The sequence below is a fragment of the Nicotiana tabacum genome, chromosome 2 (assembly GCF_000715075.1).
Source record: "Nicotiana tabacum cultivar K326 chromosome 2, ASM71507v2, whole genome shotgun sequence".
NCBI lineage: Eukaryota > Viridiplantae > Streptophyta > Magnoliopsida > Solanales > Solanaceae > Nicotiana > Nicotiana tabacum.
This window is the reverse complement of record NC_134081.1, coordinates 18,130,128-18,147,731: the sequence shown is the minus strand read 5'-3', so window position 1 is coordinate 18,147,731 and position 17,604 is coordinate 18,130,128. Positions and strand designations below refer to the sequence as shown.

The following is a 17,604-nucleotide window of genomic DNA, read 5'->3' as shown; positions in this document are numbered from 1 at the left end:
TTACTATCGTTTCGTGATATCACGCACCACCAATATGAAGAATAAACTCGCAATATTATATAAAAAAATTATAATACAAGGTAAATTTACTATATAAAAAGGTAGGGTAAATGATAAAATAAAATTATTTAATAATAATGAAGGGTGAGATTAAGATAAAAAGATATAACGATGCGACCACACCAAATCGATCATAACATAAAGTGGCACATTTACAATACACTACAATAAAATTTAAGTAACAATCAAAACAAACATCCTATTTAAAGTAACAATACCATACAATTAGGGGTACTTATCGAGCGGATCAGGCGGATAATTACGCTTAACGGTTTGGCTTAACGGTTACCAAATTATAAATGTAGTAATCCGCTAGCTATCCAATAAGACAACAGGCGAATTGGTATCAGATTAACAATTATTAGGCGGTTATCGGACGGCTTATCGGCTAAACCAAATAGAAAATTTTTGATCAATAATTCAATCAATACCAAATAGTTTCAAATCAATACCAAATTTTTAATACCATATAAGATCTAACCAAACGATATTTTTTAATTGAAGAGTGTTCAAGACTACTCATATTATCATACACGTATTAACCAAATTTTTAATACCATCAAGGCTACTCATACAGACATACACGTATTAATCATTGAGATTTTAATTTTTCGACTTCTCAGTTTTCAGTTCAAGTGAAAAATGAGACTGACGACTTCTGTGTCTCTGGTGGCTGCAGACAATTGAGAATTAGAAAATAGAAATTAGGGATTTAGCCATTTAGGATTGCAATAGTATTTTATATAGATAGGGTAAAACTATAAATATAAAAATTCTTAACATTAACGGTTTAATTGAGTAATAAGCCCCAAACCCTTAAACCGGTATCCAAACAAGCTGTTAGAGGAATATTACATATGGTTCTAGCGGAATTTCAAAGAATATCAATTTACAAATGTACACGAAAAATCTGAGACCAATTCAAGGATCGTATGCCCTAGAAATTAGCTAGAGTTTCAAAATTGAACATTTGATAGTGTAAGACTGACACTACAGTTCAGCCCTGGGGAACGATAATTGTGGAATTGGGGATTGTAATTGCGCCGATTGGATTCGGTTATTGTTCCGAATGCAGATTGACTCTTCACCGGAGGAGGAGCCGATTATGGCTACTCCTCAGGAGCTTATTCTTCAGGTACTCGGTTTACTTAAAGACTCGTATTGTTTATTTCTTGGAACTAATTTTCTGTGTATGAACTCCAATTATGTGAGCTTTACAAGCATAAAGGTCGACAATTAGCGTAGAAATGGTCACAGCTCTTTGAATTTTGAAGATAGAGTGGAATGGATAAAGATTCATTTAGTTGAAACCAACTAATTTGGGATTTCGTTGTAGTTGAGGTATACACATACACTTTGAGGGAACCGTAGCCTGTCAAAGAGTTCTATATACTCCCCACAAACTAGAAGAAGCTCGTGGGTGGTAAGATGGCTTTGTTGCCTATTCCATTAGGATGTTATTTGTACCAGTAACCGGTTTATGGATGAGTGCTCTTGGTGTGCTACAATAGCCGGGACAAAGGATCGTGATTTACGCTTCAGCCAGGTTATTCTATTCCACCTCTAATATAACTCAACGGTAGAGTGTCACCTTGACGTGGTGGATACCTAGAAAGATGTACGGTTCTAATGATACATATATAAATATAGATACTAATTATTTCGTTAAACTAAATATAAACTAGTAATAAAAGGACTAAAATCCTTCAAACTAAAACCTTCTAATCTATACTACTAAATGTAAACTAAATACTTAAAGTCATATAAAATGCAGATTACTATTTACTCATTACCATCTGCCTTTAGGATTTTTTATGAGTATTTATAGGACATTGGGAGCCCTAGATGGGTGAGAAGATGTCATGTAATTCCCCAAGTTCCATTCTTCTAATATATTAAATGACTACTCTATTTTGCAGCGTAACAATGTGTTATCAACTGTAAGTCGAAGAGAATGTGTGCTGCAAATCTTATTTGTATGCTACCTTCTCAATTTGTTTAACATGATGACGTTGACACAATTCTCTACTGTATGCAAGTCGAAGTCGAACAAACCGTAGTTACCGACTTACCATATCGCACAAAATCGAAACCAAACTTAAAATACGAAACCATGCAGTAAACGGAAATTACCGAACCGGAATTTTCAAAACTGTACCATACCGTACTGTACCACGAACACCCCTAGTTGAATTGAGTTTTATGTTTTGCATAACATAACAGGAAAAAGGACATTAGAATGTATACTAGATTTTTTTAGATGAAATTTCAGCAGGAGCAGCACATTATAAAATAGAAGAAATCCATTGATGAATGCAAATCAAATGGGTGAAATTATCTCACATTTGTATTTGCTTTTGCCTGTTACTTTGTGTTTACACCATGCTAAGTTATCTGTAAGGAATGAAAAGACCTTCCAGTTGCACGAGTACATCAGAAATGGTCCTGTTTAAGTTAGGAGCTATTTTTTTTATACACCGTAGATGAAGGGTGACACAATTGCTAGGAACTGGAGTCTCACGAGAGATCTAGCTCCTACTCCTAGGTGGTTTAATGGAAGATAAGGGAAATGATGATTGGTGTGGGTTGAGAATCATCACTTTCTTAGCAGTAATTAGTGTTATTTATGCTGTTGAAGCTGGCCTACAACGGATCATATATCCTAGGGTTATAAAAGTGACGTGATCTCTGAACTCAGAGATTGTTGAATTATGGGAGGTGGTTAGGAGCTAAAAGGAGAGTATTTAAGATACTAGGTGATTTGATGTTGTGAAGAGTGATGTAAACTGCTGAGGCAAAATGGAGGCTTGGACCTGATTGTTTTGATATAGGGCTATTTCTTTGCAATACTGTGCTCAATTTCACACTCAAAGGAGGACCACAAGCTCGGGTTTCGACAATACAGAAAGTTTCAGCATGTTTCGTAACCGCAGTTGACTAAATATCCGCCGTTGTTGAATCACAAGGAAGAAAGATGGTAGCGTAGGGTAGAGTAGATTCGACGCTATGCCGAATGATTATGCAACATAAAGGGTAATGTATGTTGATTAGCTATGAGGTAAGCAAATACGTTGTAGGAGCCTAGGAGGAGTGGTTTATGTTTGGAGAGAAGGAGAAATGGAAGACTATTAATTAATGGTGGGATCTTGATGACTGGTAAGATTGTATGATTTAGATAAGAGAAGCCTATTTAGTACTTGATGACCTGAAGATGTGTAGAGTACAAGAAAATTTTGGTGAGCGAAGTGAAGGTTTCTAGGACCTTGTTGTCTCTATCCTTATAATCTGATGGGAGTAATGTTATTATTGTTATAGTGAGTCTTAAAATTGATATTCTAGGGTCATGAAGTTACAGTCTTGTTGAGCTCCCCCCCCCCCCCCCCCCTTCATGCTGTTTAGTCTCGTATGACAAAAATTCACTAACTAAAAAATTAAGCCTCTATTGATTGGCATCTTAAAAACTAGCAAGAAAAGATCTATTTATATCCAAATAAGCCGGTTCAACCAGCTTCAAGTGAATTTCTGATGAAATTACCGGACAAATACATCTTTAGTGTCTCAAAGTTGATAAACTTAAAATGTACTAAACTAAAGATAAGTTATAGATCTGGGCACGCTTACTTAAGTTCTCTATAAAGCTGTCTGCCACTATATTGTACCTTGGCTCTTACCATTCCCTCCATATTTGTGAAAACATAATGAATCGTGTCCTCAAGTTATAAATTGCTACAACTAAAGCACCCAAGAGTCTGGAGATTGTGATTCTCTGATCAAATGCATGGGATTGAGGCATATTTTTTTTTGGACTAGTTTGAGGTGTAGCTGTTGTTGCTGTTGCTGTATATTTTTTACTCAAAAGGGCTGACATCTTATACTCAATTTCATTTGTCATATGATGGAATTTGATTTGCGTAGGGAGTTTTTTTACTCTGATTTGTGTTTTATGATGGTAGTTTTGGAAGGAAATATTAACGTAATAGATAAACAATTTATTTGATGAGTTTAAAGTTGCATGGTAAATGCATTTGAATTTTTGGAACTTGTGAAAGTTGGACAATTAATATAGTTAGAAGTGACTGAAATAGTTGGCGACGTCCCAAAAATATGTCAAAATAACTTGGAAGTTGGGAGAGGGGAGGGGGGGAGGGGAGGTCTCTTATATCTGTGGAAATGAAATGAGATGGGTAGATCTTCAATTATTCTGCTTCCCAGGCAGTTTTATGTGTTGGGAAACACTAAGTAGAGCCCCTCACCCAAGTCAAAAAAGGAAAAAAGAAGAGAGGCTAATAGAATATCTAACGGATTATCATCTAAAAGTTAAATAGTTCATGACTCTTTACTTTGTCCATGGGAAGGATGAATTTGCGCTTCATTACTTATTCTATTGACCATCTTATGCCTTCTGCTTTTGAAGGTTGTTTCATTTTATATTTATATGTTTTTTTCATTCACCAAGATATGCAACGGTCTGAGTGTTGTACGGCGATGCTATTTGTTGCTCTGTTTATGTGAATTTGGATTATATACTTTATTATCGTTAAGTGGCTCCTGAAGCATTATTTGGGGGACAAAATCTTAATGCTTCCCTGTGGTTTTCATAATTTTGATGTTACCCACTTTATGCTTCAGGACAAAATATGGCTCCTGAAGCATTATTTTGGGGACAAAATACAAAGGCTTCTTTGTGGTTTTCATAATTTTGATGTTACCCACTTTATGGTTCAGAAATGCATTTATCCCTCTCCGGGCACTAAAATACTCTGGAAAATATCCCATCAATCAACTATCCAACTATTTCTCAATTAAAAAAAAATCAACTGTCTGAACAATTGTGTGTTAACTATGGGGAATAAAATGAACAATCAGTGATGGTGGTTTCTTATAGATTTGCGACTCATCTTTATAACCTTTTAAAGGTGGGGGTAAGTAAGTAGGCCAAATGAAGCGTGATAAGCTTTTTACTCCTTACTTTATATGTGTGTGTGTTGTGTGTAGAAACAGACATTGATATTTTTTCGGATAATGGTATAAAGAGAAATAGACACAGATATACACATGCACTTCACACACATACACGCACACACATCTCTCCCCTGTCTGCTATTAGTCCAAGATGAGGGGTTTGGAAATGTTATTTGACTTGTATTCTTTGTTATTGTCAGAGGCTTGAGAATCTTGGAGTTCCTGCAGCAAATTTGGAGCACCGGCAGCCTGGTTTAATTGTTTATGTGAAGAATAATAAGTCTCAAATTGGAGTGCTTGTCTCTGCTCTTTTGCCAACTAATGAAGAGGAAATGGATGGTATTTTGGATCTGCAGATAGATTCTCCAAAATCCACAGGCAGCTCAGCCATTAAAGATTTATTCCACGAAAGTATGATCTGGTTACAATGGTTGATGTTTGAAGGCGAACCAAGAGGAGCACTAGAGCAACTAGCGAGCTCTGGTCAGCATGGTGTTTGTGGGGCTGTTTGGGGGAGTAATGATATCGCGTACCGTTGCCGTACATGTGAGCATGATCCAACATGTGCAATATGTGTTCCATGTTTCCAGAATGGAAACCACAAGGACCATGATTACTCAATCATATATACGGGTGGTGGCTGCTGTGATTGTGGAGATGTATCTGCTTGGAAACGTTCGGGATTCTGTTCCAAGCATAAAGGTGTGGAGCAGATACAACCTCTTCCGGAAGAGTTTGCTAATTCTTTGGGCCCCGTTCTTGATTCCTTGCTGTCTTGTTGGAGAAAAGGGCTCCTATTTGCAGAAAGCATCTCTGAGCAAAGTCCAAGACTAAATAGTCATGCAACTGAATATAAAAGTATCACAGATGAGTTGACGTCAGCAGTGGTTGAGATGCTTTTGGATTTCTGCAAGAATAGTGAAAGTTTGCTTAGTTTTATCTCTAGAAGGGTATTCTCTTCAGAAGGTTTATTATATGTTCTGGTGAGGGCAGAGAGGTTCATGATCAGTGGTAATATTGTGAGGAAGCTCCATGAATTGCTCTTGAAATTGTTGGGTGAACCTCAATTTAAGTATGAGTTCGCTAAAGTATTTCTTAGCTATTACCCAACTGTTGTGAATGAAGCAATAAAGGACAGTAATGACAGAGTTTTCAAAAAATATCCACTTCTCTCAACATTCTCTGTGCAGATATTTACGGTGCCTACTTTGACCCCACGTCTTGTAAAGGAGATGAATCTTTTGGCCATGTTGCTGGACTGTTTAGGGGACATACTTATGTCTTGTGCAGGAGAAAATGGTAGATTGAAGGTATCGCTATGTTAATTTTGATTTCAGCCATGTGTAAGGAATGATAATTATCTTGTTTTTTCTATGTTAGATTACGACAACAGTATATTGGGGATGTTTAATTATAGTAGCTTGTCTCTCAGACCCTCTCTCATTCTTCTTTCAGACATGTAGAAGTTATCTTTAATAATATGGTTGTAGTTCTTGGATGGAAATAATTGTATGATACATTTTGTAAAATCTAGTATGGTAGGCACTGACTTTTTGCATGAAAAATGGACAGATTATGTATAAGCAATGGAAATATAAAAGCTTGTATAATGAGTTCATAGTGGATACAAATGCTTATGTAATTTCTTTATTTTCTGTTGTACGAATACAAGTATACTTGTGCATAGATGCTTCTAGATTTTGATATTGTAGAAGTTCTCACAGTTATTGACGGAACTGTTTATGTCTGTGTTATATTCACTTATGAGAAAAATATTGAAACAATATATGTGTGTGCTTAGGAAGTTCTTCAGATTTTGTTCCTTCCTTGGAGTTCTTGCTCTTTTAAAGTTTTCGACATTTGTTAATTTAAAAGGAAAAAAAAAAACTCAACTGCTAGCATTTTCTTTGTTTTTGAGGTTTTAGGCCTTTCATGAATATATTCAATCTGCAACTAGTTTATTCTGCAACAACCGAAATATCTTGTTTGATTTTCTTCACTGTTTAACTAACTTATGACCTTATCAAGAAAAAAAAAACTGTTTAACTAACTTATGCTATCTTAGCAATTGACTTAAAAGAGTGCTATTACTTTGCTTGATGAAGTCATTTGATTTTTTTTAGGTCATTAAATGGGGAAATTTGTATGAAACTACTCTTCGTGTAGTTGAAGACATTCGATTTGTCATGAGTCATTCTGCTGTACCTAGATACATGACTCGTGATCGACGGGATATACTCAGGACGTGGATGAAGCTATTGACCTTTGTGCAAGGAATGAACCCTCAAAAGAGAGACATCGGCATCCATGTAGAAGAGGAGAATGAAAATATGAATTTGCCTTTTGTTTTGGGTCATACAATTGCAAATATTCACTCTCTATTGGTGGGTGGTGCATTCTCTATTAGTAGCACTGAAGATGCTGATGATGCTCTATTCACGCATATACAAGATTTTGAAGACCAAGATAGTCAAAGACATGCAAAAGTTGGAAAGCTATCACCGGAAAGTTCTGTTAGTAGTGTGACTGGAAGGAGTCCATTGGAACATGCATCCGTGACTCCTGAATCAAAATCTGATAGTTTTCCGGTACCGTCATCTGTTCTATGGTTGACATTTGAGTGCCTGAGGGCCATCGAGAATTGGTTAGGGGTGGATAACACATCAGGACCTTTCCTTCACGTCTTATCTCCGAAAACAAACTCCAGTTCTGGAAATAATTTCTTTGCCCCGAAAAGAACACTTTCGAAGTTTAGAAGGGGGAGGCAAATTATTAGATCTCATAGTCCTTCAAATGGCATTAGAATCTCAAGTTCAACTGAAGATTCCAATAAGCAATATTCTTATCTGTCACCGAATGGTGGTATTGCCTTTGATTCTGGACAGAATTTGGCCCAAGAAACAACTGGCTTTGGTGGTGTTGATGACAGTATACTTGAAGGAGATTATGACGTTGAGTTGGAAGCTCTCCGGGTGCTGAGTTTGTCTGATTGGCCTAATATAGCATATAAAGTCAGTTTGCAGGATATATCAGTTCATATTCCACTGCATCGATTACTTTCAATGGTTTTACAGAGGGCACTCAGACAATGTTATGGTGAAACTGCCCTTGGTGGTAGTGGTACCAATTCGTCATCTGCTAACTATCATGACTTTTTTGGCAAAATATTGGGAGGCTGCCACCCACTTGGCTTTTCTGCCTTCATTATGGAACATGCTCTCCAAATTAAGGTGTTTTGTGCCCAGGTGCACGCTGGAATGTGGCGTAGGAATAGTGATGCTGCCATATTATTCTGTGAGTGGTATCGCTCTGTTCGTTGGTATGCAGATTAATCTTTATGCAATTCTTCATTTGGGCCTTGGAATTTGGAGTTCCTTTATGTGCTAATTTACTTGAGATTTAGTGTTCATAGACATTGCTTCAAGTCTTTTTTCTCTTGTACTCTCTGTGCAGGTCTGAGCAGGGTCTAGATCTTGATCTCTTTCTGCTCCAGTGTTGTGCTGCACTAGGCCCATCCGATCAATATGTTACTAGGATTTTAGAACGTTTTGAGCTCTCAGATTACTTATCCTTGAATCTTGAACGCTCTAATGTGTATGTAACTCATCTCTTATCTGTCTTCTATGAGTTTCGTTATCCATTTACTGTTTGCTTCTACCTTGTTAAGCATAAAATATTATTTTCTTTAATTTGATGGTATAATACTACAGAATACCCAGAGTACATAAGTTTGATTTGCCACTTCGCTAATGTCATAAAGGGTGATATACTGATATATGTGATGTGTATCTAACTAAGCAAAACCAATATCCTCTCATTAGCACTGATGCTGTCATTAGTTTGTTAATATCGGTGTGTGTGTATATCTATGTGATTCTTATCAGTATTGCTAGATTTATATAATTGCATTCAACAATGGCTAAATCATTATAATAGGATTGATTTCTAAGAAACAAATCCATATTGGTCAGAAGAAGTGATAAATGTTGATGGCTACCAACCAAAAGAAAAAAATGGTAAATGTGATGGGTTGATAGATATATTGTGGATATCTGAGTTATTATGTCCATCTTCCAAATAGATTCCTCAAATGACTTTTAAATTCATTAGTTATGCATATGTGGCTGGGTCACACTTAACTTTTCCGAACATCTGTTGATGTACCATCACTTTTTTTTTATTTTTTTGTGTGCGCGCGTGCTTTTTTATTTAAATCCAACTAAATAGATGCGGGTTAAGGCTTGGCTATATCCATTCCTTGTAAGCAATAGGACATCAAAATGCAAAATGAAGGACAAGCTTATATGCCTAACCTCCTCAAATCAAATTAAGAGGGGACATGCTCATCCCTTCACATTTTAATCTTTTATCCATATTTAGCAACACAAATTTATTTAGCAAGGATGCCGTTGAACTCTTTCTCTGGGAAGAAGACTGCCAACGTTCTCATGTATGTATGTGTCAGTTTCTTTCCTTAAAGGGATGGGAGATTTTTTTGTTCCAGAACGGCAGCAAGGTTTGGTTTGGCGGAGGGAGAAGGTCAGTATATAGACGGGTGGGAGGGTTGTCTCCTTGACTTCTTACATTGGGTCCAGTGTCTTCCACAAGCAGAAAAGGGGTACTTGTACAGAGAGTTTCTAGGGGCAGCACAACAATAAAATCTTACTAGTTATAGTACAACAAGTTCGTTTTCAGAAATGAAATTGCACATGCTAATGTAAACTTACTATTCTTGCATATACTTGTTATTATTGTTTGTTGTTATCCCTGTGTTAAAAGGCACAAGTGTCATGCGAGGCGCTTTACATGACATGAGGCGAGCATAAGCCTCGAGGTGCGGGATGTAAGCCCCATGAATATTTAATTCTTAATAAATTATCACTCCCTCCATTTCAATTTATGCGACATATGAGATGGGTAAGAATTTGTGTTCCGGTATGGGTACTAGATTTAGAACACATATGAGATGGGTAAGAATTTGTGTTCGATTCTCTGGAAATAAATTTCCGGCAAATCTAAAATTCATAGTGGAAGATCTTGCTTTTACGGTTCCGGTGTGGGTGGAATCTACAGTTGGGTGGAGAAAAGTGGCCGGAAAATTGGAGAGGTTCGCCGGAAATCGGGATTAGTGAAGCAATTCATCGGAGAAAGAGAGATGGTGGAGCAGAGTCCCGAGGAAGGTGGAACTTCAAAATTGGAGACGCCTACGATACACATGCACAACATTAATGATAAGTTGTATTTAAAAAAGAATTTTAAAAGGCCTCAGGTTATGGGTAATGAAGTGGAGAGAGTTGGGCCGAGTACTAACGCGAATAAAAAAGGCCCAAAGGCCAAGTCAACAGATAAAGGGACCTTAGTAAGGACAATAAAAAAAGGCCCGGTCCTTATAATCAAGTTGACCCAAGTTCTGCCCTTCATTATAATCAGGGTTACGAATCTTTACTAGGTAAAGGCCCCGTGAATATCGAGATAGAGGTTGTTGAGAAATTCCGTCTTCAAAAATGTCGGGAACTAATAATCGAAAATCTTGAGGATGGGCAGTAAAGGAAGAGAATTTAGGTCAACCAATCAGCGAGCAGTCAGAGGACGACATGATTACTGAAGAAGATAATGTGGAAATTATGGGAACAAAGCTGATCGAAGCTGATGATGATGGAGAATTACTAGAATACTATGATGATTCAGCGGATAATGGTGAAGGTGAAGAGGAGCTGAATATGAAGTAGATGCGTAGATGCACCTGTGGATATTTTAATGCTTCCGTGGTATGAAAAAGGTGGTGTGGATTTAAAAGACAGATTGAATCAAGTGGAAGCTTCAATTTGGGTAAGGCGTAATATCGTGAAATTGTGCAAACAACTGGGTGTAAAAGCTGACCAAGATGAGGAAAAATTGTTAGAGCTCTTAATCCGTATAGAAAAGAGCAAAGTGAAGAGAAAAGGTAGCTCGACCAGTAATCCATCACCGAGTAGATCTGAAAGAGAACTCAAATTACTGAATTCAACATGGGGTTCGGCAGAGGATGTGGAAATAGGAACATGGATAGGAAGTTAATTTGTTACACAAAATGAAGATGAGTATTATATACCGGATAAGTTGCTTACACAAAATGAAGATGGGTATTATATACCGGATAAGTTGCTCTGACATGGCAGTTTAGGTGCCGCACCCGTGTCGACATGACACTAGTATGGGTGTGGGTATGGGATCCGTACCGGATCCGGTCAAACAATTTTGGGTACTTTGACCATGGCGGACGGAAAAATTCGAGACAATATACAATTTAATTCCCGAAATCAAAATCAAAATTAGGTTAAATTTGAAGAAAATAGCATACCTTATTTAAGAAATTAATCCTTTACTTATCTACAACTTGAGAATAAAAAAGAAATCCACACTTTACAAACTCAGTGTTTAAAAAAGCGTCCGCTTCCTTGCTTTAAGCGAGAAGCGAAGCGAAGCGAGAAGGGGCATGTGAAGCGACTCAGGTGTAGAAAAGTGATCGCTTCCCACTAAAAAGCGAGAAGCGGGAAAGCGAAGCGAGAGAAGCACCCGCTTCTGTGTTTTAAAACAAATCCAACCCTATTTTATTAAAAACGAGATTTTGTGATTAAACACTGGTCTTTCATTAATCGAACAACAACGACTAGGGTTTTCTGTTTAAACGTCCAAAAAGCAGCGAAATGCTGGCGAATTTTTTTTTTACCTTCTGTTCTTTCTCAGAAAATTACTGCCCAGTTTGTAGAAGAATAAGATGCTCATTTTGTGCTTTAATTGATGCTACTCTTTAGTTTTTTAATTGAAGTATTGAACATTTGCTTACAATTACATGTGTTGTCTATGCAGTATTTATTTTAATTTTTTTTAAAAAATTCCGCTTCACTTCAAAAAAGCGAGCGCTTCGCTTCTCGCGTTAAGCGAAATGGGGGTTATCGCTTTGAATCGCTTCACGCTCTTCACAACACTGTACAAACTATATATAAGTGTTCTTATAAAAAAAACTATACATAAGTATTCCACAAAATTTCTCATAATTTAGAAATATTTTTTATATTTTTTGAATTATTTTTAGCCGGATCCCCGCACCCGTATCCGTACTAGGATCCATATCCCCGAATCTTAGAATTTACATCTCGAAGGATCCGACCTCTAGATATGCACCAATGTCAGACACCTGCACCCGTGTCCGACCAACTTAGTATACTGGAATGTCAGGGGTCTTAATGATAAAGAAAAGAGGAGGATCATAAGAATGTTGGTGAGGGATTAGAAAGCTGATATCTTCTGTTTTGTGGAGGCAAAGATTAAAAAAGTTAATAACTCATGTGTTAGAAAAATTGGTGGTAACAGATGGGTGGAATGGAGGTCTATAGAAGCTCAAGGTCGAAGTGGGGAAATTATTATGTTCTAGGATAAGAGGAGATGTAGATGCTTTGATGAGTTAATTGGGAAGCACTCAGTATCAGTTTTTCTGGAAGAAGTCAACACTGGTTTTAGAGGTCTTGTTACCGGGGTCTATGGACCATGTGGTAGAAGGGGCAGGAAGGAGTTATGGAGAGAACTTGCTGATATAAGTGGATTGGCTTCAATTCTATGGGCTATAGGTGGAGACTTCAATGTTATTAGATTAAGTGATGAGAAGAAGGGAAGGGCTAGAAATACAACGTCTATGAGAAATTTTTCTAAATGTATTGAAGATTTATCTCTTATAGATATGCTACTACCTGGAGGCCAATTCACTTGGTTTAGAGGAAATAATAATAGTTGCGCTTCTAGAATTGATAGAAATTAGTGAATAATGAATGGGATGCACATTTCAAATTCATTAAACATAGGGTACTCCCAAGACCTACATCAGATCACAGTCCAATCATACTTGAATGTGGTGACTGGAATAAAGGAAATGGCTACTTCAAATTCGAAAACATGTGGCTGGATGTGGAGAATTTTGTGGAACTAGTGGAACAATGGTGGAGTTCTTATGAGGTAAGAGGAAGACCAGATTCAGCATTTTCTAAAAAACTTAAGTTGCTGAAAAAGGATATTAAGAAATGGAATAAGGAAGTTTTCGGAAGAGTTGAAGACAGGAAAAAGAAAGCACTCGGAAGATTGGAGGAGCTGGACCATCAACAGTGTGGTGTACAAGGCGTTGCTGAGTTAAAAGCTGAAAAAGAAAGTATCTACAAGGAGTTGGAGGAAATTGCAAAAGCCGAAGAAACATCTTGGAGGCAAAAGTCTAGATGTCTATGGGTGAAAAGGGGAGATAAAAACACAAAATTCTTTCACAAGATGGCTAATGCAAATAAAAGATTTAATACCGTTGAGAAGTTACAGATTGAGGGTAGGCTGCTGGAAGGTGGTCATGTAATTAGAAACCATATTTTGGCTTTTTATGAAGATCTTTTTTCAGAAAAGAAGAGGTGGAGGCTTGATTGGGAGATGGAGGAAATAGCAAAACTTACAGAGGAAGAAAAGAACTGGCTGCAAAGACCTTTCTCAATTGAAGAAGTGGAAGCAGCAGTTAAACAACTTGAACTTATGATGGGTTTATATATCTGTCTTCAAAAGATGTTGGAGGATAGTCAAGGTGGATGTGATGAAAGTCATTGACGGGTTCTATCAGAATGGTACTTTCGAAAAGAGCTTTAATGCTACTTTCATATCTTTGATTCCTAATAAGATAGGTGCTGAAGAAGTTAAAGATTACATGCCAATAAGTCTACAGGGAAGTATTTACAAAATTATTTCTAAGACATCAACGGAAAGATTAAAGAAGGTTATTGAGAAGATTATCTCTAATAATCAGAATGCCTTCCTCAAGGGGAGACAAATTATTGATGCAACATTTGTGGCAAATGAGTGCCTGGACCATTATTTAATAAAGAGGAAAGCTGGAATAATGTGTAAATTAGATTTGGAAAAGGCATATGATCATGTTAGTTTGTCATTTCTGATGGGAATTGTGAGACAAATGAATTTTGGGGACAAATGGAGACAGTGAATTTTGAGTTGTATTTCGACTATCAGATTTTCTGTTCTAATTAATGGGAATCCTGAAGTTTTTTTCCAGTCTCAATAGGGGTCTGAGACAAGGTGATCCTTTGTTTCCATATTTATTTGTGATGGTGATGGAGGCTTTCGGTCTTATGTTAAAAAGTTCAGAGGCAAGGGGATGGATAGAAGGGTTCAGTATTGAAGGACAGGGGAATAACAGGGTGGAGATTTCACATATCCCTTATGCAAATGATACTTTGGTGATGTGCGAGGCTGTTAGAGATCAAATTTTGCATTTGAGAGCAATTTTACTAGCTTTTGAAGCTATCTCAAGACTGAAAGTTAATCTATCAAAGAGTCCTGTGAATTCTGATGAATGTATTGAAGAAGTGTCTGGAACTTTGGGATGCCAGGTTGATAGGTTTCCTGCTGTTTATCTCGGTCTTCCTCTGGGGACCAAGCAGAGGGATCAAGCAATGTGGCAAGGAGTGTTGGATAGGTGGGAGAAAAATTATCTCATTGGAAGAAGCAATATTTATCTTTTGGGGGTAGGCTTACACTTGTGAGGAGTGGTGGCAAAATGGATAAACGAAAACGGTTATCCACCCATATTATCCATTAAAAAATGGGTTGGATAATGAACTTTTTTAAAACGGGTCAAATATAGATAAGAACCATATTATCCACTTAGGAAATGGATAACCAATAGATAACTAATGGGTTTAACTTTTACATTTGTAAAGCCTCAAATTGGGGGCTCCTCAAGTCTGGGAGACTAGGAATATTCGCATAAGTGATCATATTCAAGAAATCGTGGATAATATGGATATCCATATTATCCGCCGGTTAACCCATTTTTTATCCGTATTAAATATGGTTCGGGTTGGTTAATTTATCCATTTTGGTATTACCCATTTTCGATCCGTCCCATATCCGACCCGACTCACCCACCCGTTTGCCACCCTTTACTTGTGAGTAGTGTTCTTGATGTCATGCCTACTTACTTAATATCCCTCATTCCCATTTTTGTAAGTGTAGAGAAGAAAATTAAAAGATTGAGGAGCAGCTTTTTATGGGAAGGAAATTCAGAAAAAAAGAAACTTCATTTAGCTAGATGGCAAGACATGATGGTATCCAGAAAGGGAGAGGAATGAGAGTGAAGAATATCAGGTTGCACAATAAAAGCTTGATGTATAAATGGATTTGGAGATACAATGAGGATAAAGTTGAGCTATGGAAGGAGGTTATCAATACTAAATTTGGCAAAGTGGCTGCTGGAATCCAATTCCTATTTTACAAGCAAGTAAAGTCACAATTTGGGAAAACATCAGTAAGTTGTAGATGGATTTTCAAACAAATGTCAAGCTGAAGGTAGGCAATGGTGCAAGGATAAGATTTTGGTAGATAAATGGATAGGTGATGAGAGACTTACAGATAAGTTTCCTATTTTATATAACCTCTCTGTGCGCAAAGATTGTGTGGCTTCATAATGTTACTTTGAAGCTGGTTGGAATATTCAATTTAGAAGGGATTTTAATGATTGGGAAATAGATGAGATTAGTCAGTTGTTAGCTATTTTAGAACCTCTCAAACTGGACAGTTCGAAGAATGATTCACAGGTGTGGCTGGCAAACAATGAAGGAATTTTTACAGTAAATAGCTGCTATAATATGTTTCAGAAAAATTTGAATAATTGGAAGGAGGCATGGCCCTGGAAGATGATATGGAAGACTAAAGCACCATCAAAGGTGGCCTGTTTTGGCTGGGTTGCTTCTGGAAATGCTTGTCTAACTCAAGATCTTCTGAGATGAGAGGATTTATAATGTGTTGTAGGTGTTATCTATGTGAGAAGGAAGTAGAATCAACAAATTACATACTGATACACTGTGATTTTGCCTGGCAAAGCTGGGCTGTCGTGTTATGTTTATTTGGTGTGCACTGGGTGATGCCTAGAGATGTGCGAAGTATATTGTCAAGCTGGCAAGCACAGAAGATTGCAGGAAACAGAAAGAAGATTTGGAGAACAACTCCTTTATGCATCTTATGGAGTATATTGTAGGAAAGGAATATGAGTTGTTTTGATGGAGAGAGGAAACATATAGCAGTTGTAAAGTATAATTGTTTAGAAAATCTGTTTTAATGGTGTAAGGAGAGGACAGTGGAAGACTTCTCTGATGTTTTAGACTTTTTAGATTCATTAATATGAGTGTACTTAATTGCTATATGGTGATTTTTGTACTGTTGTAAAGTTGTTTTTGCTGTACCTTCTTGGTACTTGCCTTAATAATACTACTTATCTTATCAGGAAAAAAAAATTAAGCGACATAATTTCCTTATTAGTCTGTTCCAAATAAAATGACACATTTATATATTTGAGAACAATTTAACTTTAAACTTTTTATTTTACCCATTTTACTTTTAATGAGAAGTTTTTATATCCACACAACTTGAAAGCCCCACAAAAGCTTTTATCTTTTAAGCTTTTAAGACCACAAGTTTTAAAAGTTTTTTTTCCCATGAACTCCGTGCCGAGTCAAACTATGTCGCATAAGTCGAAACGGAGCTAGTAATTAACAACAACAAACAACAACAACAAACCCAGTATATTTCCACATGTGAAGTCTGGGGAGGGCTGTGTGTACGCAGACCTTGCCCCTACCTAGTGAAAGTAGAGAGGCTGTTTCCAATAGACCCTCGGCTCAGAAAAAAGGTGAGAAGGAGGAAGAAGAAGAAGAAGAAGAAGAAGAAGAAAGAGAGAAGAAAAGGAGGGAGAAAATAATAAGTAGTACCAAATAGTAACAACAGGGAAATACGATAACTAAAACAAACTGAACAACATGATATAATATAGATCTGAGAATAAGAAGGTACATGCGCGCTACTAATACTACGGGTAAGAAAAGGAGAAACTTTCAACTACCTACTAAACTTCTACTCTAGTACTCGACCTCCACACCCTCCTATCAAGGGTCATGTCCTTAGTAAGCTGAAGCAGCGCCATGTCCTGCCTAATCACCTCTCGCCAGTACTTTTTTGGCCTACCTCGACCTCTTCTCAAACCCGTCATGGACAACTTCTCACACCTCCTAACAGGTGCATCAATACTTCTCCTCTTAACGTGTCCGAACCATCTTAGCCTCGACTCCCGCATCTTGTCCTCCACGGAGGTCACTTCAACTTTGTCCCGAATAGCTTCATTCCTTTATCTCATTATAGTTTACCAGCGATAAGTAGCACACCCAGTTCGTTGGTCTCTCAACCTGGCGAACCCATCGTTTATACACATGCTATGAGAGGTAATCGTGCCGCCCAGGACTCGGATACATGCAGCAGGGGAACGACGTAAATGGGATTTTTCAATGATGCCTTCACCCCGTCCGGAGTCTTTCTAGGATGTTTACCTAAAGAAAGAGAGTGCAGTTAGCTGTAATTGTGCATCGTGTACTAAGGTACACAAGAACCCCAACCCAAATCTCGACAAAAAAATCAAAGGAATAAAGAAGCGCGTGAACTTTTAGTGTAAGGCAGGTGTTTTCCTCGGTGGATGGATGGGATAAATGCCTATATTGCTTTATAATGTTATTG

The 17,604-nt window shown here is 37.3% G+C and overlaps 1 protein-coding gene across 7 annotated transcripts in view; it reads left to right on the top strand.

The window, feature by feature from the left end:
• The first annotated feature begins 860 nt into the window (after nt 1-860).
• Nucleotides 861-17,604, top strand: part of LOC107820058 (E3 ubiquitin-protein ligase PRT6) — a 37,044-nt gene continuing 20,300 nt past the window's right edge. For 4 of the 7 annotated variants that reach the window (XR_012699487.1, XR_012699484.1, XR_012699485.1 and 1 more), the window contains exons 1-4: nt 861-1,195; nt 5,223-6,332; nt 7,146-8,341; nt 8,476-8,616. Coding sequence is in view for 1 of the 7 variants with exons in the window: in XM_075231397.1 (XP_075087498.1) it covers nt 1,130-1,195; nt 5,223-6,332; nt 7,146-8,341; nt 8,476-8,616 (2,513 nt within the window). In the remaining 6 variants the exon portion in view is untranslated. Of the gene's footprint in view, nt 1,196-1,448; nt 1,607-5,222; nt 6,333-7,145; nt 8,342-8,475; nt 8,617-17,604 lie in introns of those variants that run through there. The other 3 variants (XR_012699488.1, XR_012699489.1, XR_012699486.1) reach the window with 2 other exon arrangements.